At 44.2% G+C, this 23,995-nt stretch overlaps 1 protein-coding gene across 1 annotated transcript; it reads right to left on the bottom strand.

Annotated features, from left to right (window-relative positions):
* On the bottom strand, positions 1-23,100 carry LOC139059232 (follistatin-related protein 1-like). The gene is made up of 11 exons (XM_070537375.1): positions 22,944-23,100; positions 22,783-22,824; positions 22,580-22,604; positions 22,218-22,445; positions 18,700-18,741; positions 16,179-16,243; positions 15,301-15,461; positions 12,946-13,058; positions 10,806-10,869; positions 8,503-8,573; positions 1-200 (listed from the first exon to the last, which is right to left on the bottom strand). Exons 1-11 carry the CDS (start codon positions 22,956-22,958, stop codon positions 163-165), a joined length of 864 nt encoding a protein of 287 aa, XP_070393476.1. The 5' UTR covers positions 22,959-23,100; the 3' UTR covers positions 1-162.
* Between the last annotated feature and the right edge of the window lie 895 nt (positions 23,101-23,995).

Here is a 23,995-nt window from a genome sequence, read left to right as displayed (position 1 = left end):
CTTTTAGAGTATTTATTCAACAATATAAATGTTATACAAGCTGTCCAAAAAATGTAAACGGTCATATTTTCCTCAAACATAACACTGATTGAAATGTACATCATGCATATTTTTGCTGCTAGTTGATCAGTGGCAGGTTCACAATAAACATTGCATATACATTTAATCCGAGATATTGTTATTTTTCTTGTGATGGTGCCCTGCAAGAAAACAAATGCATAAATATATGAATATGCAGCTTCTATCATGTAATCTAAAGCATGCAAAAAAAAAGAAAAATCTTCCCGTTTTGCCACTTTCACCAAAGTGCAAATTAAAGGACTTGCAAGGTCTGTGCCAACAGCAGGCCAATATCCATCATGTTTGTGCTTAATGTCATTAGTCTGCTGCTAATATTAGAAATTTGATGTCATTACATATGAACATTTGATTGAGTTCTGAACTAATTCAAATGTAGTTCAAATGCGATAGCATATTCTCTATACAAAAGCAGCAACAAGCAAGTAAACAATTATGTTTCATCTACAACATGCAAATTATGATGCTAAAATATTTGATGTGTTAAATGTATTTCTTCAAAAAAGCTGTACCCATTGATTTTAAATTTGTTGTGTCAAATTTGGTCATGCTGTTCACAACTGACCATAGCTAGCTTGAGCATTGCTTGTAGTTATTACATGGTTAACTATCACTTGCATACTGATAAAAAGGTCTAAAATATTAAATTAGTGCAGCCAAACCTTAATTTAACACAGGTATAACGAAGTAAATATTCATTTGATTAGTTGTGCTTTATTTGAATGGTTCATTCTCATGATATTGGTCAACTTCCTTGTCTCTCCTGACAATGAAATTGAGAATGCGAGATCCAACATGGTATTGGTTTTAGTGAAGTAAATTATTTTTGTTCGCATGTCACTCAAAATACATGTTCTGGTGGCAAAAAATGGCAAACACAGTCACTAACCAAATTTTTTCACACACCCAATATTTCTGACCTGCACCATTCCTGCGGCACTTTACCCCTGGCACCAATGTACAACAGCTATAACCTAAATTGTGCACGTCACATGGTGTTTCAGGCATGACCAGCGGTGTGATGGCACAAACATGGCGGCCATGAAAAACATTGCCACCATGTTGACTAACATGAAACCGCAACTTTGGTGGCATACTAACACAATGCTGGTTAGGCATAACAGAATAAGCAGTGTGGCCGGCAGAGTGGCCGATGATGAGTTGTTGCGGGAAGCTTGCTGCCAATATGTTCGCACTCGTAGCATGAAATCAGGCGCACAGGCTAGATTAACAGCTGTAGTAGCAGAGTATGGTGTCCGAAAAGTCCATTGGCAGCATGTATGTTTATATTGTTACGTCCAAGCGCGTCAAAGGGGCGCGGGAATCAAGAAGAGAGGGGAAGAGGAGAACGAAGACTGTGCAGCGGCCATTCCTGTTGTTCGTAGCCTGCCGTTCCTGCTCTCGCACACCTCAATAAACCCATTTTCCCCGTGCTTGTAACAAATTGGTGGACGGTGCGGGGTACACCTCGTAACCACGGAGCCTCCGCTGCTACAACTTCGCCGAAGCCGTCGACTTGCCGGACTTCCGCCACCCTCACCTGACATGCCTGAATACGCCTGCCAGACTCCCGAAGGATCTGACGCGGCTTCTAGGCCAGCACCTGGTGTTCCGTGGCAATACTACCGCGTGCCACTCACTTTCGGAGGAAAAGCCGGAGAAGATGTCGACGAGTGGCTCACGAACTACCGAAGGGTGAGCCGGTCTAACGGTTGGAACTCGACCGCACAGTTGTCCAATGTTGTATTTTCCCTTACCGACACTGCGCTCGTCTGGTACGAGAATCACGAAGACATGCTCACTTCGTGGGAGCTTTTCGTCGAGGAGCTCAGAGCGTGTTTTGGAGATTCTAGCGCAAAAAAGAAACGCGCTGAACAGACGCTTTCGCAACGAGCTCAGATTCCCGGCGAGACCTGTACGACTTATATAGAAGAAGTGCTGAAACTGTGTAAAATAGTCAACTCTCAAATGTCTGAAGATGACAAAGTTGGACATTTGTTGAAAGGAATAGCCGAAGACGTCTACAATTTTTTGATCGGCAAGGAAAGCTTGGATTCCGTGTCTGACGTCATTCGCCACTGCCGAACCTTTGAGACGCTGAAGATGCGACGGATAATACCGAAGTTTGGTCGCCTGGCTAATGTCACGACGGTGGCGAGTGTAGACCCAAGCTCGTGTGTTGACCTTCCATCCACTATTCGGCAGATTGTTCGCGAAGAGTTGCTCCATCAGGAAGAGATGTACCGTTGCACACCCGGCATCACTGGCGCGTACTCACCTCACGAGATGAGAAACACGGCCGTTTCGACGACATGGCAACCCACGGTGAACTCAGCGACCATCGAGTATAGGTCTACCCCACAAACGAGAGGGACCATGAGCTATCAAGGTCATGACTACGACCAACGCCCACGCCGCACGCACGCCTCCCAGCGGCCGATGCCTAGCCATGATGAATGTCACCCACCTACTGTCTATGCAGTCGACAGCAACATGCGCGACTACATGGAAGAACATCGCAATTTGAGGCATCTGCCGGTATGTTTCCAATGCGGTGTCGCGGGCCACATAGCGAGGTTCTGCAATCGTCGCCCAACGACGTGGAATGGTCGATCCGGATCTTCAACAAGGCCCACACCTCCTACGAGGACAACTCAACAGCCGTACACCACCTCTTGGTCAGCTGGCGTCCCTTCTGGCAACGATTACTGGCAGAGAAGCTTCCGGAGCCGCTCGCCCGCATCTGACAGGAGTTTGACGCCACCGCCGACTTCTCGTGCACCGCGTTTACGTCAACCTCCATCGCCAGTGCGCCGCTCCGCCTCGCCTTCACAACCGGAAAACTAGCTAGCGCGGCCGATGGGGGTGAGGTCGCTCGACACGTGCTATCGACAGAAATGCCCCCTGCAGTTGCTATGATTAAGAACAAAGTGCATGTACTTGTTGATGGTGTTGCTACAATGGCTTTAGTGGATACCGGAGCAACTGTATCCGTAATGAGTCTCGGTTTTAAAGGTCGGTTGGGGCGCAAAGTTGTATTTCCGTGGGACCAGGCTGCAACGTTTTGTGGAGTGAGCGGCGAGTCGTTGCGCCCTGTTTGTGTGTGCACTGCTGACGTATCCTTGGCTGGTGGAGCTTTCGCGACGGAATTTGTAGTTATTCCCCGATCGACGCACGAAGTGATTTTGGGCATCGACTTTTTGCGACAGTGTGGTGCGACCGTCGACTGTCGCACGGGGGAAGTTTGCGTCGATGGCCATGTTTCGTCCGGGCTCTTAGAGGAGACTTGCAGTCAAGGTGAACTTTGTGTATCTGCAGATACTGTTGTGCCTGCGTCCACCTCTGTGCGCGTGCCGGTTGTGTGTCGCGGTGAAGTGCCAGACAGTTTCGATGCCTCCGTAGAGCCAATGCATCTAAATTGTATGAAGAAGAACATTTTTGTCCCTCATTGTGTGGTATCCATCGGCAAGGGGCGTGCTGGCTTGTGGACGACCAACTGCTCGGCAGAACCCGTCCTGCTTCCAGACGGCCTGAAACTCGCCTACTTTACAGAATACTCGTCCTCGTCCGTAGCCGTACTAACAGATCCGCCGTGTGAACCTGCTGACCTTCGCCACGTCTCAGACAAAAAGCTTCTGTCTATGATAAACAAGTCACTCAGCACGAGGGAGCGCCATACCTTGGTGGATACGCTTTCTAAGCATCTGTCAGTGTTTGACTTTGCGCAGCCGGACAAAGCGTTCTCGATTCCCGAGTCACGAACACGCCATACTATAGATACGGGATCTGCGCGCCCGATCAGACAAAAGCCTTATCGCGTGTCGCCTAACGAGCGGAAGATAATCGGGGAACAAGTGAGTGACATGATGAAAAATGGAATAATACAAGAGTCCTCGAGTCCTTGGGCAGCTCCGGTCATACTTGTCAGAAAGAAAGACGGTAACTGGAGATTTTGCGTAGATTATCGAAGATTAAACGCCGTGACTAAGAAGGATGTCTACCCCCTGCCCCGGATTGATGATGCAATTGATTGCCTGCATTCGGCCTCTTATTTTTCTTCAGTGGACCTGCGCTCAGGATATTGGCAAATCCCTATAGACCCGGCAGACAAGGAGAAAACAGCCTTCATAACCCCGGATGGATTATTCGAATTCAATGTGATGCCATTTGGGTTGTGCAACGCTCCAGCAACCTTTGAAAGGTTCATGGACACCATTCTGCGTGGGTTAAAGTGGAACATCTGTATGTGCTATCTTGACGACGTTGTTATATTTGGGCGCACATTCAATGAGCACAATACGCGCCTGGATATTGTCCTCGACTGCATCAAAAACGCTGGCCTGGTTCTGAACTCCAAGAAATGTCACTTTGGTGACCGTCAAACCCTTGTGCTGGGTCACCTTGTTGACAAAGACGGTATCCGGCCTGATCCCCTCAAGACGGCAGCTGTCGAGGCATTCAGTGCACCGCAGTCAGTGAAGCAACTTCGCAGTTTTCTGGGCCTTTGCTCTTACTTTCGCCGATTTATTCCTGGTTTTGCTGACGTCGCTCATCCTCTGACAAATCTGCTACATAAAGACGCACGGTTTGACTGGACACCCGAGTGCGATTCTGCATTTCGTCAGCTGAAGTTCCTGTTAACCTCCCGACCTATCCTTCGCCACTTCAATCCTACTGCGCCGACAGAAATCCACACAGATGCTAGTGGCGTTGGTCTGGGTGCCGTATTGGTCCAACGCTATGACGACCGTCAGCACGTGATTGCTTACGCAAGCCGCTCATTAAGCAAACCTGAACGGAATTACACGGTGACAGAGCAAGAATGCCTCGCTGTAATCTTCGCGGTTCAGCGATTTCGCTCGTACTTGTACGGACGCCCATTCCAAGTCGTCACAGACCACCATTCCCTGTGCTGGCTCGTGAACCTTCGCGACCCTTGTGGTCGCCTTGCGCGCTGGGCATTGAGGTTGCAGGAATATAACTTCACTGTTTCCTACAAGAGTGGCCGAAAACACGCTGACGCAGACTGCCTTTCCCGTATGCCGCTTGCCACGACGGACTGCGACGCAGACTAATTTGATCATCTCGTCGCTTCTGTGACACCCGCTTTTCCGGATATCGATGCGTTCAAAGCAGAACAACGGACAGACACTAAATTGGAGCCACTCTTTACTTCTGCCCATTCAAGTGCAACAAGCAGCTACTGTGTACGTGACGGGCTCCTGTACAAAAGGAACTACTCAAGCACGGGTGCACGCTTCCTTCTAGTGGTGCCGGAGCGTCTCCGGCCAGCAATCCTTCAGGCTATGCACGATGACCCTACCTCCGGTCACTTAGGCACTGTGCGCACACTTTATCGCATTCAAGAACGCTTTTACTGGCCCCGGATGCGACATTCGGTTGAGTTTTATGTCGCCAGCTGCATACAGTGCCAACGTCGGAAACGCCCAACCACTGCCCCATCTGGTCTCCTTCAACCTGTGCCGCCTTCCAGCTCACCCTTTCGGCAAGTTGGAATTGATCTGTTGGGCCCTTTTCCAAAGTCATCTAAGGGGAACCGCTGGATAATTGTCTGCGCCGACTATTTCACACGCTATTGCGAGACGGCGGCTATACCATCAGCAACTGCCACCGAAGTGTCGCTTTTCTTACTTTACGCTATTGTTCTACGGCATGGACCGCCTGGTGTTATCATAAGTGACCGGGGACGTCAATTCACGGCGGATATCGTGGAAGAACTTGTGCGTTTATGTAACTCGCACCTCCGGCATTCGACGCCGTATCATCCCCAAACGAACGGCCTCACTGAGCGCACTAATCGAACAATCACCAATATGCTTTCCATGTATGTTGCGTCCGATCACAAGAATTGGGATGAAGTTCTACCGTTTATTACTTACGCCTACAACACCGCCAAGCACGAGACAACCGGCTACAGCCCCTTCTTCCTTCTATATGCTCGGCCGCCCCGGTATACGCTCGACACTGTCCTCCCTTTTTACGACCACGACAATCCTATGGTCGCCGATGCGCTATGCCTCGCTGAAGAGGCTCGGCGACTTGCGCGTCTTCGGACTTTGGCATCACAAGAAAACTACAAAGCCCGCTACGACGCACGACATCGGCCTGTTACATATCACCCTGGTGATCTCGTTTGGCTTTGGACTCCCACAAGGAAGCACGGTTTGTGTCAAAAGCTGCTGGCAAACTACGATGGACCGTATGTTGTCATCGACAATGTCAGCGAAGTTAACTATACTCTCGCGCGCCTCACGAACACTGGTAGACGTTCTGCTAGGACACAAGTCGCACATGTCGCACGGTTGAAATCATGCACGCCACGACAAGCTAGTTGACTCGCCCAGGGGGCTTTGTCTGCGAGGGGAGGCATGTTACGTCCAAGCGCGTCAAAGGGGCGCGGGAATCAAGAAGAGAGGGGAAGAGGAGAACGAAGACTGTGCAGCGGCCATTCCTGTTGTTCGTAGCCTGCCGTTCCTGCTCTCGCACACCTCAATAAACCCATTTTCCCCGTGCTTGTAACAATATGTTTGCACTCACAGACCTTATTTGTGATAGAGCATGAGATCAAATGCACAAGCTAGACTGAGTGCTACAGTAGTGGAGTACGGATCCATGTGTGCTCCCTCCACGATTGAAAAAGTTTGACGACGGAGACGCCTTGGCTGGAATGCAGTTGGCAAGCCAACATGCCAATCCCATGCGACAACAGGAATCGCATGGCTGTGTATTTGCAGTGGGTGAGTGTGTATATGTACCGTGTATTGTAGTTCCTATGCCTCATACTGGCACAGCAAGATGTCAACAGGTCATCGAAATCCACAGGAGACCCTTTACTGGCTTGTCGGAGGCACCCTGCTTGCATTTCTTTTGCATAGACCTGATCGAGGTTCTTTGTCTGCCGATATTTGTGTGTATGCTTACAATGAATACTGAATACGGTAGAACCTCATTCATACGTTTTCGGAAAAACAGCGAGAAAAACGTGCTAACCGGGAAAACGTATGATCCGACGTAACTAAAAAAATTGGCAGACTCAGCCATTGTTGAAATCTACATAATGCAAAGTGTTGCACGGATCATTGCAGCAGGAGACACTGATGCGCATTGAGCAGGTGGTGCTCCGGTGGCCCGAGATGCACTTTGTTGTTTTCCTATTGCGTGGTGTTTGAAGACGACGGCAAACCGAAATGAACTCAAGCTGTTGAGCCATGCCAGAGGCCGCTGAAGTGAAACGTGATGCCCACATCGTGCCGCCTGCAGCAGGGAATGGTAGCGCATTTGGATTATCGCTTACAAAAGCGTCCAGTATGGCACCAATGGCACTACGCACCACGCACTGTAAAAGAGATAAGTGAATGTGCTTATCGCAATAGGTTTGGCGGCGATAGCTGTGAATGCGGCGTGCGACGACCTGGGCGGGTATTTGCTGGCACCGGAATAAGAAACTGTGCGCACCATCATTTTCACGCGAGACAGGCGGCTATATACTGTTTTTGATTGTTTTCTTGTTCATATGGTATCTAGCAGCCGGAAAACGTATACAATCACAGTCTGCAGCAGGAAACGGCCGTGCGTTTCGGGTAGCGCCTATTAAAAGCATGTGCTAGGCTTGCAACAGCACCACGTGCTGTGAAACAGATAGGCGAAGATGCTTATCGCAATAGGATTGGCTGTGATAACTGCGACTGCCAGTGCAATGGCCTTGGAGAAGATTTGTTGGTACCGAAATGAGAAACTGAGTGCGCACCGGCGTTTTCACGTCAGGTGGGCGAGCGAGTACTGCGGTGAAGCTGCCGCAGAGGCCAGCTACATACTATTCGAGATTGCGCGCGCCTCGTCAATTTCATGTTTGCATCGGACCTAGCGGCCGGAAAACATACGATCACAGTTTGGTATCACTTTATTGGGTATTTTTTTGTGTTCTCAATTGTGAACGTTGGCGCCGGGAAAACGTATGCAACAGGAACGTGTCAACGAGGTTCTACTGTGTAATTAAGGCACGTTTGTGGCCGATGCGACTTCGTCATAACGAGGTTCAATTGTGTAATAAAGCTCTAGGAGTAAACTGATTGAATAGAAGCAATAGTAAGAATGCTTTGCACACTTACTGACATTTTTTTGGTCTTAATTATGCAATCACTGCTATCATATGCAAAATGACCATTCCTACGTAGCACTGCATGAAAAGAAATGTCATTTGATGCACCAAATGTCATCACGTACAAATCACATTAAATTCTGCCATGAAAAAGGAGTATAATCAGCTCACACTTGTGAATGTAAAGTGACAGGACTCTATCGACTAAAGTGTGAGCACTTGTCAATGGCAAAAATATACAGGCAGGAGGAATGCTTTACACATTGTTTCCTAACAAACCAATTGTATTGTGCATATGGTCTCACCTTTCTTGTGCTTGGGTGCCTTCAATTCACATGGAAAACTAGCACAGGACCAGTTGCCACCAGCACAGACGCTACAATTTTTGCATGAAATGAAGGAGCTTGGTTTTACAAGGCAATCCAGAACATTCGGCAAGACAGTGCAAGGCATGGGGTTAAAGTTAAGACAGTACAAAACATAGTTCAAGCACGAAACATCCAGTGTAATGATTCTATCCCACAACTTTTCGATATCATGCTTCGTCAGTGGTCAAAGTAGTGCTCCACCTATGTTATCACGAGTATCGGCCAGTTGCAAGTAGATCACAGGAAAAAAGTGAAGAAAGGCTAAAGGAGCCTTTACAATATGCCAGCCCAAGTGCTTTGGTGCACATATGTAGAGTTTGATGACAGCTATAGGAATAGCATCAGAGAAGATGCACTAATGACCAATATGAGCCATCACCTTATTGAACATGGAAAGTCGTATCTGCCTGAAATCAGCATTGGTAGGTTCCAGTTTTAGAAACCTCGGAAATGCAAGTGGCTTTTAATTTAGTGTCAACATTTTAATATTTGCGGGCTGCGTTGTATACTGCACTAATTTTGACAAGTGTGAAGTCATGCCATCAATCTTTCAGCATTACTTTAGTGCAACTGCAGAGTTAAATTATGGAGTGTTTTAGCCTAATTACAGAGCTGCAGACATGAGAACATGCATCAATTCTCGCAGAAGTAATTGCCATTCTACCGGACCGCTACCTATACTGTACTTGTATCTGCCGAGTTCCCGTTTCACCAAATGTATAGCCAACATTCTTAAAAGGCATTTTACGTATCTCAAGGAATAAAAAAAAGACGCATGTCTAATTCGATAAATCATATTTTGTTATGTAATAAGTACACTGCAAGCCTTTTACTCAACCAAAATGCACAGGAAAGCATCATTCAGTAGGACGTGAGACTAGTGAAATTCAGAATGAATTGCTTTCTCTGTAGACTGTTGTGCAAGCATAGAAGTTGCAAACTGTTCCTAATTTGTGTTCACAAAAGCGCGGTAAGTGTGCTTGCTATACAAGTTCTGCATCAAAACAGCTTTAGAGTGAATATGTAATAAGTATGCCTGGTGACAAGTCCATGCTGCCACTTTCCCTCAAAGCCATCAATCCTTTGCTTCAAATCATACAATTTTCAGTGCGCACGAATTCCATTCACAGGCACAAAAACCACAACTGTTGCCACAACGGGTACTCCATAGACAGACAGGTAATGGCCACATGCTGTGCAAACTGAGGCGATGGCAAGGCAGTAGTTGTGCTCGATAAACATGGTTCAGCAATATTAACGCTTTTACCAGGGGGTTCTTAGACATGAAACTCAACTGCTCTGACGGTTTTATAGTACATGGGAACGTCATGATGCCTGGTAAGGGGTAAGCTCTGGGAAGTGGTAAGCTCTGGTAAGTGCAACATTGCCCACACTATGCTAAGCATGAGAAGTACCGTTACAGAGAAAACAAGATTGTCTGGAGGTTTATTCGTTGCATCAAAGCTACCAAGATCTTCTGCAACATCACGAGATGCATTAAATTTCTGACGGAAAGTGGTTTCACATTCCACCACTGCCTGAATGTATTTCTGAAAGTGATAAATAAAGAAAAAAAATTATATTGTCTGTGCTTGTTCTATCGCTAATAAACAACCTAAACAGTCTAAATACAGCCAACTTCTGTTAGCGGCCTTGGCGGGCACGACAAAATTGCTCGTATTACCTGGCGTGTCCTATTAAACAAGGTGCACGAAAAAAACCACCCAAACACCTCTAATTCATTGGGCAGCATCTGCCCAAGTTAGCATGCAACCAAATGAAATGTGCGTCCGCTATCTGTGTCCAAAGTAGAACACTAATGTAGAAGTAACGTTAAAGCTCCTAAGCAAAGTAGAAATCTAACTTGCACTCCGTTCTTTAGCAAAAAAAATGGGCAAGGTTCTTCAATGTGTTTCACAATACCGGCTGGTTCCCTAAAGTCAGCTTTGCGACAGTGCACATTTGTTATGAGGTAAAACATACAAATGCCGCGAAGGCAGCTTTGGTGCCCGATTGCACCGCGCAGGCAATTACCGGTCCAATTTTCATAGAAAAAAAGAAAGGCGAGCATTAGAATAGCATAACTACTGTAATCAGACATTGTGAGCTATGGTTATTGCTTAAAGATCTTCCTAGGGCAGGCAGAAGTCGACTGTACTCGTCTGTATTTAAGCCTCACGCAAGTAGGCAATGCATGCATACAGTTGATGTGCAGCTCTCTTTGGTCAGGATCTACATACCAATTGCTGCAATCAATCATTATTTCATCTCCGTCTTTATAGTAGCGGTCCTCCAAGGGGCAACCTGCATAAATTCACAAAAACGTTGCTGTAATAGAGTAATAGAATGTGATAGCACTAATTATTAAAATATAATTTAAACAGATCCCTGTGGCAAACAGGACCATGAATTTTTTCGCGAGTATGCAGAAATATTGCCAGAATAGCAGAGCTATGTCGCAGTGCAACAGCCACGACCTAGAACTGAATGGCCAGACAAAACATTTTTGTAAGTAAATTCAAACAAGATATTGGGTTAGAAGAGCAAATAAGTGCTACATCTTTGTGCATTTAGTACTTAGTCTATTGTAAAGCCACTATATTTGGGACTTGAGACTCGAATGTCTTGGTTTTACCTCAAACACATCAAATGTCACTTCAACGCTAACAGTGCAGCTTAGCTATTGCACACTTTTGCTTGGTATCATTTTTGCACGAACTGCCCACACCTAAAATCCCAATCTTGCACTGAAATACACACGACACATATAAGACTATTAAGTGCCATGCAGCTTCACAGCAGAAGCCAGAAATGGTATTCGAAGCTATTGTCAATGGGTCATCAAGAAATCTGGTGAGTAAACTGAATGCAACATCAACAGGAGTGTCTTAACCCTCCAATGTCAGTTGTCGCGAATTCGCTACATACTGGCAATGTATTCTCAGATGATCACTTTTGGCAATACTATTGCATTTGCCTGACTTGGAGCTCAACTAGCCAACCAGCTCATTCGATTTTACTCGACAAGCCAGTAAGCGCGCACTGAAAGTGATATTGCAGAAAGTGACTTTCTAAGAATATGTCCCTTGAATAAATGCAGCCTCTGCCTAGGCAGTGCTTTGTGGCTCAAGTGCCCGCTGTCACAGATTCACGACAATGTTTTCTAGCACCGACATGTGGTGCATCAACAGGAGGCTGGCAATCATTGTTTAGCAACAGGACCGATGAGATGCTCATACGTGCAACGTGAACTAGTATTTTTTACAGGCTTTGTGAAAATAAAGTAAGTTCATGCTATGAAAATTTTCTTTGTATTGTTTGCATCCCAGAGATTACGACGGGTATATAGTGCACTTGAGGATGCAGTTAATTTTTGGATTACCACTTTGGCTACAGTATGACATGAATTTGAGACATTTCGCATTTGCAACACTCCGTGAGTGTAGCTAGATGTTGTCGAATGACCTGAAAAGTACCTTGCTTATAGGCAGGGAATGAATGTTGGGTCCTTCTACATATGAAAGGGGCTTCGTGCATACTTTCCGCCTGAGGATATACGCAACAAAAGTTGACTGAGAGGAAGAGAAGTCTTGCGAATTCGGTGCCTGTAGCCAGGTATTCTTTTGGCGGTAAGGGGCACCCACTTGGGCGGAGTAGGAGGGTGGGGCAGGTGGGTGTTTTTGCACATCATTTTATGCCAGGTATACCTGTTACACAAATTTTTGGAGAGGGCATATGCCTGTAGTAGTGGGGGGTTCCAGATTGCTTTGGCTACCTGGTGTTCTGCAACAAGTACCTAATGCATGGTATATTAGTATCTTTGCATTCAGTACCCCCCCCCATCAGAATGCGGCCATCGTAACGGGGATCAAACCTGCGGCATCGGGCTAAGCAATTCAAAGCCATACCTGCTGAGCTATTGCACTGGGTACTACAAGTAGCTGTGAAGCTTTCTAACAAAACAAGGAGAACAGCATAATGGCTGGCACATATCATTTGAGGTGGTAACATTACGTTCAATGAATGCATGATAAATTTATTGTCTCTACAAATTATTTCACTTTATCAAGCCACTGCTGCAGAGCAAATACTGTAATGTTTCGTGGCAGACATCCGTCATCAAGCATCAAATAGAAAGCAAAGCGTCATCAATTGATGGTGCAGGAAAGGCAATTATGGGCGAGTGCGTTGCTTTGAAAAACCTCAAACAAGTTTTCAATAATGAACCACATGGCCTATTTTTGCTAGGAAATACGGAACTGCACAGGGCATCACAGCTGGGCTGATTGACAAAAGCACTCTCAATGAGAACTAGAATTGGCATGTTCAAGTCAACCTAGAAGTGTGGAGTCACATGTTCGTTTCGTAGGAAATGCTTACTTTTGATAGGTGGGCGATAAGATGGCCGCATAAAGCTCTGAAACTCTCGTCGAGAAAGCAACCAATCTGAGTTCTTGTCTGCAACCTCCACCATGGCGTCAACACAGAGGGTTCTGTAGGAAAAAAAAAAGAAAGAAAAGGAAATGCACGTCTTTAGCAATTCTGGGGCTAAAGTGATTTTTTTTTCAATAATGAAAGCATCTATTTTTTAACAATTTTTAATATTTAATTTTAGATGAACACACTTTAACATTCTACTCAAACCAAAACATGCAGTTACACTAACTATGACATCCATAAAAATGTTAAGTGCTAAAGTATTATAAACAAAAAAGGAAAGTCTCTGGCAAAATTTAGACAAAAGTTCCAGATGGGTGTGTGTTAATGGCCTATACATATGATGTAGATGTGCATATACCGCCCACATCAACAGGTGAAAACTAGCACAGATGCTTAATTCTTACTACTTACCAAAGTACATGTATTAACAATATATTAACGTGTTAATTATATGATATATTGGTACTGATATTGTTCACATCATCAGGCACAGTATCGCACACGAACCCTTTCTGATTCAATGATTACTGCAGGAATCTTAATGCCACTCAAGGTGCCATCAGCATAATGTATGAAATGAAAGCAGTAATGAGCATCTCTTCTTATAGCTCTATGGCACTGTGATGTTAATCTCTCTTTGGGCAATTTCTAAATATCTTGTAGTCCCGAATGTGCGATTTGTAACATGAATATGGTCACTGTTACAAACACAGGTGAACAAGGAAACAACAACACGTGCTAGTTGCTTTCGACTTGTTTGCATTTCAGTTTACACTGATATGTCTGACAGGCAGAAAAGCTGCAGTGAGAACTAATGCGAGAAATTGTAGTCCCAGAAACTATTACATAATTTCTGTAATCTTGGTACTGCATAGCATTGGCTTTACCTGATAATTTGTAAATGGCCACACGCGACACAGCGACTGGGCACCTCTGCTGCACCTCTGAAGTCTACAACTTAAGCCTGATACATGATGCAGACGGCCATGCAAACAGCCAGCAAATAAATTGTGACCACAATAAACGCACTTTGGACTGAATTTGGGAACTTGCAATTTCACAAGCTGCCTACAATACACTGTGTGGGATGGAAGACTTCAATAGATTACAATAAACTACACTGAGAGGCTTTTGAATACTTTTTTTCCCACTCACAGTATAAGAAGCCAACACACAAAGATACCAAGGACAACACAAGGGAAATTACTTGTAGTTACTCACTGAATTCAAGACATGATAAATTAATGGAAATGAAAGTGGGTGAAAAAACAACTTGCTGCAGGTGGGGAACGATCCCACGTCTTCGCAGGTGAAATGGTGTCCCACAACCATCTTAACGTTTGCGAGTGGTGGTGCTGGCTAACACTCCCAGGGTTAGTTCTAGTAGTAACACATAAATACCCAGAAAATGGATGGGAGAACGGCGCCGCGGTAGTGCAATTGGTAGAGCGTCGCACACGTAACGCGAAGACGTGGGATCGTTCCCCACCTGCGGCAAGTTGTTTTTTCATACACTTTCATTTTTATTAATTTATCATTTCTTTATTTCAATTATTAAGTACAAGTAATTTCCCCTGTCTTGTCCTTGGTGTCTGTGTGTTGACTTATACTATGATTAATAAATATTGGGCCCCTCAATTAACCCACTTCTCAATCTTTTTTCACTCAGATGCACAAAATTACATTCACGTTACTAAAACAAAATTTGGAGGACACTTAAGCTTTGCCTTTAAAAGTGGAATGCGATAGCGTTCAAAGACCCTTACTGCTTTTCATGTTTTGCGGCAACTGCAGCTTATGTAACCGTAACGTTTACCGGGAAATGCTGGCTGCAAACGCTATGCACAAAGGCGAGCGTTCTCGTAGAAACGCGACCTTTTGGGGTGGGTCGAACTCCTGTTATTGTTTTGCACTTTTAATAGTTCAGTCTGAGAAGAGCTAATATAAAGGACATGTGCTGTAGGTGCTTTTTTACATTACATTTGTTTGTGGGCTGCCGTTCTCAAAGTTCCGAGGAATAGCTTGGTAAAGAATGAAAGACAAGTTATGAGCAACTTTGGTGGTAGAGAAGTGGTTGGGTATGCGTGGTTCGAAATTTGGTTCGACATCCTTTTTGCCGAGGCAACATCCAACACCGGATGCGGGACGCCAGATTTTCTGCGACACGGGCTCCTTAACGCTATCGCGTTGAAATGCAGACAAGAATGGGTTAACTGTTATTACCAGTGTTCTTAGTAGTGTTAATCATGGCAGCTGTGCAAGAATTAAAGTTTTAAATAAATGGCATTGACTTACGCTGCCAGTTCCCCTCTGTGCTTCAACCATGAATGGAACATTGTGTTATTTCGCCGCACACACTTTGAAAGCTCATGTGTGCTCAGGAAATCATCAGCATCATGGTCACAGCTGTCAAAAACGTCATCCACAACCCTCGGGTAACGCCTGTCATGTGAAACCTAGTGGGAACAAACAAAGCATTAGAATATAGTACAACATATTAGAGGACATGCATAAAGACATGGAAAAAGATGGCAGCACAATCAAATGTACTCCTTAGCAGGGGAATATGGTACAATATTTGATTGAAACGCAACGAGTTACGAGTACTTTGTATCCTTTGTAGCAATTGCTATGATTAGGTGGATGTCTCATTTTCCCTTAATTCTCTCCACCTTGCAGGTTTCCGCATAACTATTACGTCAAGTATTTTATATGTTGTGAGCAGGTTATTTGCTCAGACGCTCAGGTTTGTGGACTCGGTCACCGACTGCTAAGAATGAGGTTAGCTAAGTTCTAGTTATGACCACATTTAAAGACAGAAAGTTATGAACAAGAACACTTATGAGCATGTGCACACGCATTGTTTTAATGGATTAAGTCAAGAATACACCACTACACCAGAGGTCAAGAGATAGGTTTTTAAGTAACCAATTCAAAAGGGCCGAAAATTGGTGTAATGTTCTTACGTGAGTCAATGAAGCATGCTTTTTCCTTTTTAATTAAAGCACCCGGAGACAGAAGGTATAGGGTGCAGATATAAAGAACAAAGAATAACACCAACATTGCCGGCGCTTTGGTTGGCTTTTTTAGTGGGAGTGTATAAGCAGGGAATGGTAGCAATCAACAAAAGCAGCCACAGCTCATGTCACTGCTCGGGTAACACAACTACTTACCTTAGATTCCAGGAGTTCGACAAAGTGCCTTCGAATGCGATCCCTTTCATGCTGGAAGCAAACAACTAAAACGAGAAAAGACGACACCCTTCAGATTCAGTGACTGTGCACTACATGCATACCTCCTCTATAGATCAGATAGGTTACTTTCTGATAAAGCTGTTGATTCATAAGTACCACATCTTTATTTGGGAAAAGTGTTGTAATTCTCATGAGAGAAAGATATCCAACACGCTTTGCATGTTTTATTCATTTTAAATATGAACACATAGGATAAACAGACTAAGAAAAATGACTTAGTGTCACTTGGACCACATGATAAACCTCCAACCTGTCTTGCTTACATAAAACTACCAAGCTGTACTGCATGGCAAACTGCTTATTCTATTATATGTGGACAAGAATAAAGTTGTGTTTTATAATTCATTCAACCCATGCAAAAACAAAAAAAGGAAATGCCATTTACCATCTGCTACAGCATCGCATTTTCATATTTCAAGAAGGAAATAAATTGTGAGGTTCGTGCTGAAACCACGATAAGCTTACGAGGCACATCGTAGGGGGGACTACGAAATAATTCACAGTATATGGGTGTTTTTACATATCGCCCCCATCAAAATGCAGCCATCGTGGCCGGGATTTGATCCTACGCCCTCAGCCTTAGCAGCACAAAGCCAAAGTCACTACACCACTACTACTGATATAACTTAAAGGGGCCCTGAAACGCCCTTCGGGCTCCGCAAAATAACATAGTCCATGGGTAGTACACGCTGCTGTGAACATCTCAGCCAAGTGTTGCAGTCATATGCGGTGCGTGGAGATTGCAAGCACAGTGCGAAATCGCCCTTCTCTCAAACACTCTTTTGAACCGAAGCCTGCTCCTCATTCTCTTCTGGATGGTTTATTTCATAGTAAAGCGGATTGCCATATGCAGCTGCTATAGGTAAGTGCGGTACGTTACGTAGCATAAAAGCCACAGCCGCCACAGTGTGCCCCGACGAGTTCACTGGCTAAGCGCATTGCGGCTCGCTGAGAACAACAGTGTTCAGTGTTTGGCCGACATTTATCGCATCGTAGGCACCAAAATATGAAGTCACACTATTTATGTTAACATCCAAAATAAAATCTGAACTGCACGCCATGGTGACATTTAGAAGGCGGAGCATTTTGGATGCGCCCCACTCTGCTGTCGCCTTCACAGTGCAAGGCATTGAAGAAGGAACAGGAGCACAGCAGAGGCAGTGTTTTATTGCCAATAACTCTGCTTCTGCTGAACACATTGAAGGACTTTTTGAGGCAAAGTATTTTTCAAACAGCCTATTTTCACTTTGAATGCCTTTCTCCACTTCGATAAAAAGTGGTTCAGGGCGTCTTTAAGAACAGATGTAGTTAGCTACGATAGACTAATCTGATGTAACATTATATTAATGTGTTGGCATTCTTAGGGCACCACACACCCTTTCCAGGGGCCAGGTATCTATCTAGCTATCTATGTATGTTTGTATATAACCGTATGCCCGACTACCAGAGATATGGGGTAGTTCAAGGTCGAACGGGCAAGACATCAAGCTATTGTGCTGAGAAAACAGGGTTCGAAACCAACTGTCGGAACAACTTGTGTCATTGAGTAGGTGGTAATGTGTATATATGCACTGTTCTACAATTAACCTCTCCGACACTAACTTGGGTATTTATGTATGTGCCAGTGGGAATGTGCCCCTCTACAACGACAAAAAAGATCCCTTAAATTTCTCCCATGCTAAGAGGAATCGAACACATGTCACAGGTGCTCCTCAAGGACAGCAACCTGACGCGTTAGCAGGCTGCACCCCAAATGTGGAATAAACGTGGCTTCATTCATTCCCCAAATGCACTGGGTATGTGCGACTTTTCAATGAATGTCTTTGATGCCAATGCTTCAGTGAGCTGTGCCATGAATGCACTGGGTGTGTGCTATTGGGTGTGCAGCAAGTGAGGGAACAATTCTCAACGTCTGCAGTCAACAATGTGCCATGCTTCACATCTTGAAGGCCAAGCGTGAACTTCTCTGCAGCACCACTAGATGGTGCAGCATTTCCACAAAGAAGCACAAGAGAGGAGACTGATTGCCACATGACGCGTTTTTAAGCATTAACCCGCACTAGTGTGCCATGCATTTCTGAGGCCATGTACAGGCTTAGCAGCAACAGTGCTAGAGGGTGCCGAGTGCTCTTGGGTAAGCGCGAAAGAGGAGTCCCGCTGCAGTAAATGCTTCATAACACATTTTGACGGAGGCAATATGTTGTGTTGCTATACTGATTCAATGTAGCCATTACGAAGCCGCACTACCATCAACAGTCCTCACGAGATGGGTTCTGTTGAATTTTTGATTATATTCTTTGTTTGAGGTGTTCATACATAAAAATTATTTTTCTTGCAAATGTGAAGTTATTCATTTTCATGCATTCCCCTCAGATCATTTTTGACGCAGGCAGGAATAAACCGAGAAAAATTAAATAGGCTGGTGATTCAAGAATGTTACCTGGTTTCTGTTGATACTTGTGATGAGGCTGCTTGACTTTGGCTAGAAGGAAAAAGTTTCAAAATAAACTCTGCAGGACAGACACCAAGTTTGGTAGCAGTGTGATAACTAAAGCCTTGCCTATGATGTCAATAGTTTTTCTTGGAAAAAATACCTGCTTGCTTGTGTTTGTACTGGCTTCAACAGGCTGAGTTGATATTACAGGACTGCATTACAGGACAAGCACTTGTTTCCAACTCTGGCATTAATTACTATTCAATTAACAATGTTAAAGGGAACAATGTTAAAGTTAAAGGGAACAGAGTATAGCATATCAGAGGATTTTTCACGTTTCGTTCGTGACAAGAGAAAGAAATTGTGGGAGTTTGCAAGGGAGCATAAGCAGCAAGGAAAGAAGGTTATTTTAAAGTTTGATACGCTGCACTTAGACGGCAAACGGTATCAAGTAGATAGCGCCACAGGGTGCGTAGTCCAACAATGACCAGTTTGTACGCCTAGAGTTGCGCAGCCGCTTACCGTTATGGTTATCAACTGTCAGAGCATAAAGAACAAAATCGACGATTTCTTTATGGTGGTTCGATCGATATGACCCTCAATTATTTTGGGCACAGAGTCGTGGCTTGATTCTACAATTGCCGATTCTGAAGTTTTTCCGCCTGGGTATCAATGCTTTCGTCGCGACCGAAGTGCAAGAGGAGGAGGGGTGTTTATACTTGTGAGTTCAGATATACCTAGTATATTGTTGGATTGTTCTGCTACTGATATTGAATGTGTTTTTTGTAGAATACGGCTGCAGAATGGGAAAGGTGTCGTAGTTGGTTCCTATTATAGGCCTCCTAGCACAACGTTCGAACAGTTATTCAAATTGTCTGAGTGTCTTGAAACGATTAAAGCGGATCATATTTTGATCGGGGGTGACTTTAACCTTCCACATATTAATTGGTCAAGCAATGACCCAAGGTGTACAGCCGGAGGCCGACTATATTCAACTTTTTTTGATATTCTGGACGAGTACACATTTACACAGTACGTCCATGAGGCATCTCGAAATGACGGTACAGGTCATGTTCTTGACTTACTTCTTTGTAATATGCCTAATATTGTATCGAATGTCCATGTTTTACCCGGTGTTAGTGACCACAATATAGTTGTGGCTGATGTAAATGTTGAGACTATATCTGTTCCCAAAAAAGCTGCCAGAAAGGTGTACGCGTACACTAGAGCAAATTATGATGCAATTAATTCGGCATTTGAAACCTATTTTCCCACTTTTGATACACTAGCAGCCGAACTGAATACTGAACAGTTATGGAACGTGTTTAAAGAAAAACTATTTGATCTGCGCGAAACTTTCATTCCCATCCGTATCTTGTCAGCTAAACGCACTAGAGATAAACCATGGTTTAACACTCTGCTGCGTACTCTACTGCGACGTATAAGACGAATGTACAGGAAATGTAAAAAAAATAATTCTGTGGAAAACAAGTGGGAGCTGAAAAGAATGAAACTTAACTTTCAAAGTCTAACTAAAGTAGCTAAAAATTCTTACTTCTCAAGTCTTGGTAAGAAGCTAGTGGAGGATTCGAAACAGTTTTGGAAATACGTTCGTCTCAACGGTAAAGATAATACATCTATTCCTCCTCTAAAATATTCTCACACAATCGTTGACGATGATGCGTCTAAGGCAGCCATCTTTAGCAATTATTTTTCGTCCGTGTTTAGTCCAAGTTTTTCACGCGTTGTTAACATGGTTTCTCCAACTGAGGCAGAAGTGATGCCCGAGGTCACTTTTAGTGTGCCTGGTATTCGTAAATTGTTAGAAAATCTCAAACCAGCTAAAGCGTGCGGCCCAGACGATATACCAGCAGCGATAATAAAGAACTGTTCGGCAACGTTATCGTTATACTTTCACCGTCTATTTCAGAAGTGCTTGGTGGAGAAGGCACTACCTTGTGATTGGAGGTTAGCACGTGTTACACCTATTCATAAGAATGGGCCAAGAAATGACGTTGAGAACTACAGGCCGGTGTCGTTAACTAGTATACCATGCAAAATATTTGAACATGTCCTTTATAGTTGTATAATGACACATTTGGTTAAACATAATCTTCTGCATTCTAGTCAACACGGTTTTCGGCAAGGTTTTTCTTGCTCAACACAGCTTGTTGAGTTCACGCATGAATTGGCTCTAGCAATAGATAAGCGTAAAGTAGTTGACTGTATTTTCTTGGACTTCAAAAAAGCGTTCGATGTTGTTCCCCATGACCTTCTTATTAGTAAATTACGGGGCTATAAACTGAATGAATCAGTTATTGCATGGATAGCCGAGTATCTCTCTCTAAGACAGCAGTCGGTAGTTCTCAACGGTTGTTCCTCCGGATATGTTCCTGTGACCTCAGGAGTTCCCCAGGGCTCAGTTCTGGGCCCTCTTTTGTTTCTGATGTATATAAATGATATTACTATTGGCCTCAAATCTTCGTTCAGAATGTTCGCGGATGACTGTGTAGTTTACAGGATTATAGAGAATGAACGTGATTCAGAATACCTGCAGCATGATTTGAATGTTATATCATCCTGGTGTGCCCATTCAGAAATGTCGTTGAATGTTAAAAAGTGTGTTCACGTCACCTTTACGAGGAAGCGTTCATACCAGTTGAATACGTATACCATAAATAGCGCTACTTTAAGCACGGCCAGGGAATATAAATATCTAGGAGTTTATTTAACGAGTGATTTGAGGTGGGCTAAGCACGTTCACCACATCAAAGTAAAGGCTGCACATGTTTTGGGTTTCTTAAGACGAAATTTCAGCGAACTTCCATTGAATTTAAAAGAACAACTGTATTTCACTCATGTGCGCTCATTGCTGGAGTACGCATGCGTTTGCTGGGATCCGTATACCAAAGAGCTGGCCGATACGCTTGAAAAAATACAGAATAGGGCAGTGCGATTCGTTCTAGGTAATTGGGATCGTCACCTTAGCATGAGCGAAAGCAAACGTAAACTTAAATGGGAAGAATTGAAAGATCGTAGACGAAACCTCAGGTTGAAATTTTTCCATAATATCTACCATTCTAAAACTGGAATCAATAAGGAGAAGTACATTCAAGAGCCGTCCTATATATCCCAAAGAAGGGACCACAGTCTCAAAATAAAAGAATTTTCCTTTAAAGGTGACGTCTTCCGCTATTCATTCTTTGTTAGATGTATAAGAGAGTGGAATAATCTTCCGCCTATGATTGTATCCAATGTGTCAAATGATGCTTTTTACCGCGCTTTGTGTAATTAGTTTCTTTATTGGTATCAAATATGATGCTTATTTTTATGTATCCCCCTGCTGTAATGCCAGCAAAGGCGAAGCAGGTATCAAATAAATAAAATAAAATAAATAAATAAATAAATAAACCATTTCATTTAAAAAGTTCCTGCTACGCTAGAGAACACCTTTATTCTTTATATGGGACGAAACATAGGACCGCAACATCTTACCAAGTTCGTGCGTGACTAGAAATGCTCACATTTTTTGCAGATTCCCTTGTGCTTGATGGATATGTGTTTCTGCCACACGCACGCATCTTTGTGAAGTAGGCAGTGGTTGTCGTACGTCACTCCGTTGGTGCCGCATACGGGCTTGTAGTGGGATGGGCAGTGCTGAACACATTGGCATGACGCAAGACCGTTGTCCAATATCCGGCACACTCGTCCGGGCCGGCAGATCACAGCGGCGCAGATATCCAGCTGACTGTCTGAGAGGCGGCAAAGCGGATGAACTCATTCTAAACGGCGGCAACTTTACTCATGCGACTGAAGAAACCAACATACGAGGCAAGACATTTTAAACAGCTCGCAAGGCAAACAAAGGAAGGGAAACAGTGTTTACCTGAGAAGTCATCCTTAACAGGCACCTGTACCAAGGGAATAAAACCAAAATTAAGTGCTTCCCTCATTGTGACACCAAAGCGACATATGTTTGAGACAGAAGGGCAGACGTCTCTAACGAGTACGAAGCACGTTCGTGAGAAAATCGCTAAGAAACGCAAGTGAATAACGCAGTGCTCACAAACTACACGCCCATATACTCACCGACGCAGCGGATGCCCAATGAGCGATGAAAAGGAACCACGCCTGAAGTGAATGAAGCAAACAACGTTGAATCATGCGTCCGGCACAGTTACGGGAAAAAGTTTTAAAAGTTTCGCTAACTTCGTATTCGTCGTTCGCACGACTAGAAACAGTTGACTTACGTGTGAAAGCCTCATTGTGGGTGTTGCCAAGCGCCCCAGAAGCAACTGACGCCGCTCTTGCGAACGGCAGTAATCAAATTGAGCACGGTTCGGAAAGACGATCGCACGATCCCGCAGCGGAAACCATGCCTTTGAGTAGCATCCGCTGTATCCGTTTAAGAGAGGAGGAAAAAGACCAAACGCATACGGATTGTACTAGTGGCGCCATCCTTTGGCGAAGACTTGTTTTTCTAGCGCGGGGTATTTTGAGCTATTGAGGATGAAACGCAATGTAGAAATGTGTTCGACACAAAGTAATAGACAAAGCACGAACCAACTAATCGGTTTTGATCGAGCGAATTCCCTGCTGAGTACTGTAAGATGAGTGATGATGAAAGTTACCTCCTTTCTCTTGCCTCTCTCACACGCAAAATTATCGCATTAAGTTACGCAGCGCCCATGTGTTGCTGCATACCTGAAACGCGCTAGAGTTACTGTATATGCTACAAAATGTCATTTGGCAGCACACACAGTAACTCTAGCGTAATTGGGTTGCGTGGCAGTCATTATCAGGTTTTCGTTGATCCCGTAGGGCTAGGGAAACCCAAATGAAGGCAGCACGCCATTTGTCCAAAGCGACCACGCCCGCTTTACGCGAGTGGTCAAGAGCGCGAATGAATGATACCCAACGCTCCCACGGTAGGCTTGCAAGAGTTGCACATATGTAGTACTGTAGATGTCAGTAGGCAAATGTTCATGGTCCGTGGGAATCGTGAAAAAAAAATTATGCGCAAATTTTGCATGCAGCTAATCAAAGAATGAAGAGCTTGTTCGCATATGATTCAATTGCTACGTATAAAATTTTGCCAAATGTGTCACATTGACAACTAGAATGCGGAAAGTGCAACGTAAAGAGCATTCATGATAAATTTACGAAGCCTGATAAATTATCATATTCTTCTTTTTCGTCTTCTAAATTATTTAAAATTTGAACAAAAATAACATAAATAGCACTCCGCTTTCCTTAACGTTAAATGTGCTTTTTTTTCTGTGACCCTGAGACATCTTTGGAA

This window comes from Dermacentor albipictus, chromosome 4 (assembly GCF_038994185.2).
Source record: "Dermacentor albipictus isolate Rhodes 1998 colony chromosome 4, USDA_Dalb.pri_finalv2, whole genome shotgun sequence".
Lineage (NCBI taxonomy): Eukaryota > Metazoa > Arthropoda > Arachnida > Ixodida > Ixodidae > Dermacentor > Dermacentor albipictus.
Note: the sequence above shows the minus strand (reverse complement) of the source record. Positions and strands in the feature narration are given on the sequence as shown.

Excerpts from the sequence above, each read along its gene's own strand:
- LOC139059232 (XM_070537375.1), bottom strand. Across the intron at positions 16,244-18,699 it reads CAAGTATCAACAGAAACCAG|TTGTTTGCTTCCAGCATGAA; the intron begins GTAACATTCTTG and ends TTCTCGTTTTAG. Across the intron at positions 10,870-12,945 it reads TTATCGCCCACCTATCAAAA|GTTGCCCCTTGGAGGACCGC; the intron begins GTAAGCATTTCC and ends GAATTTATGCAG.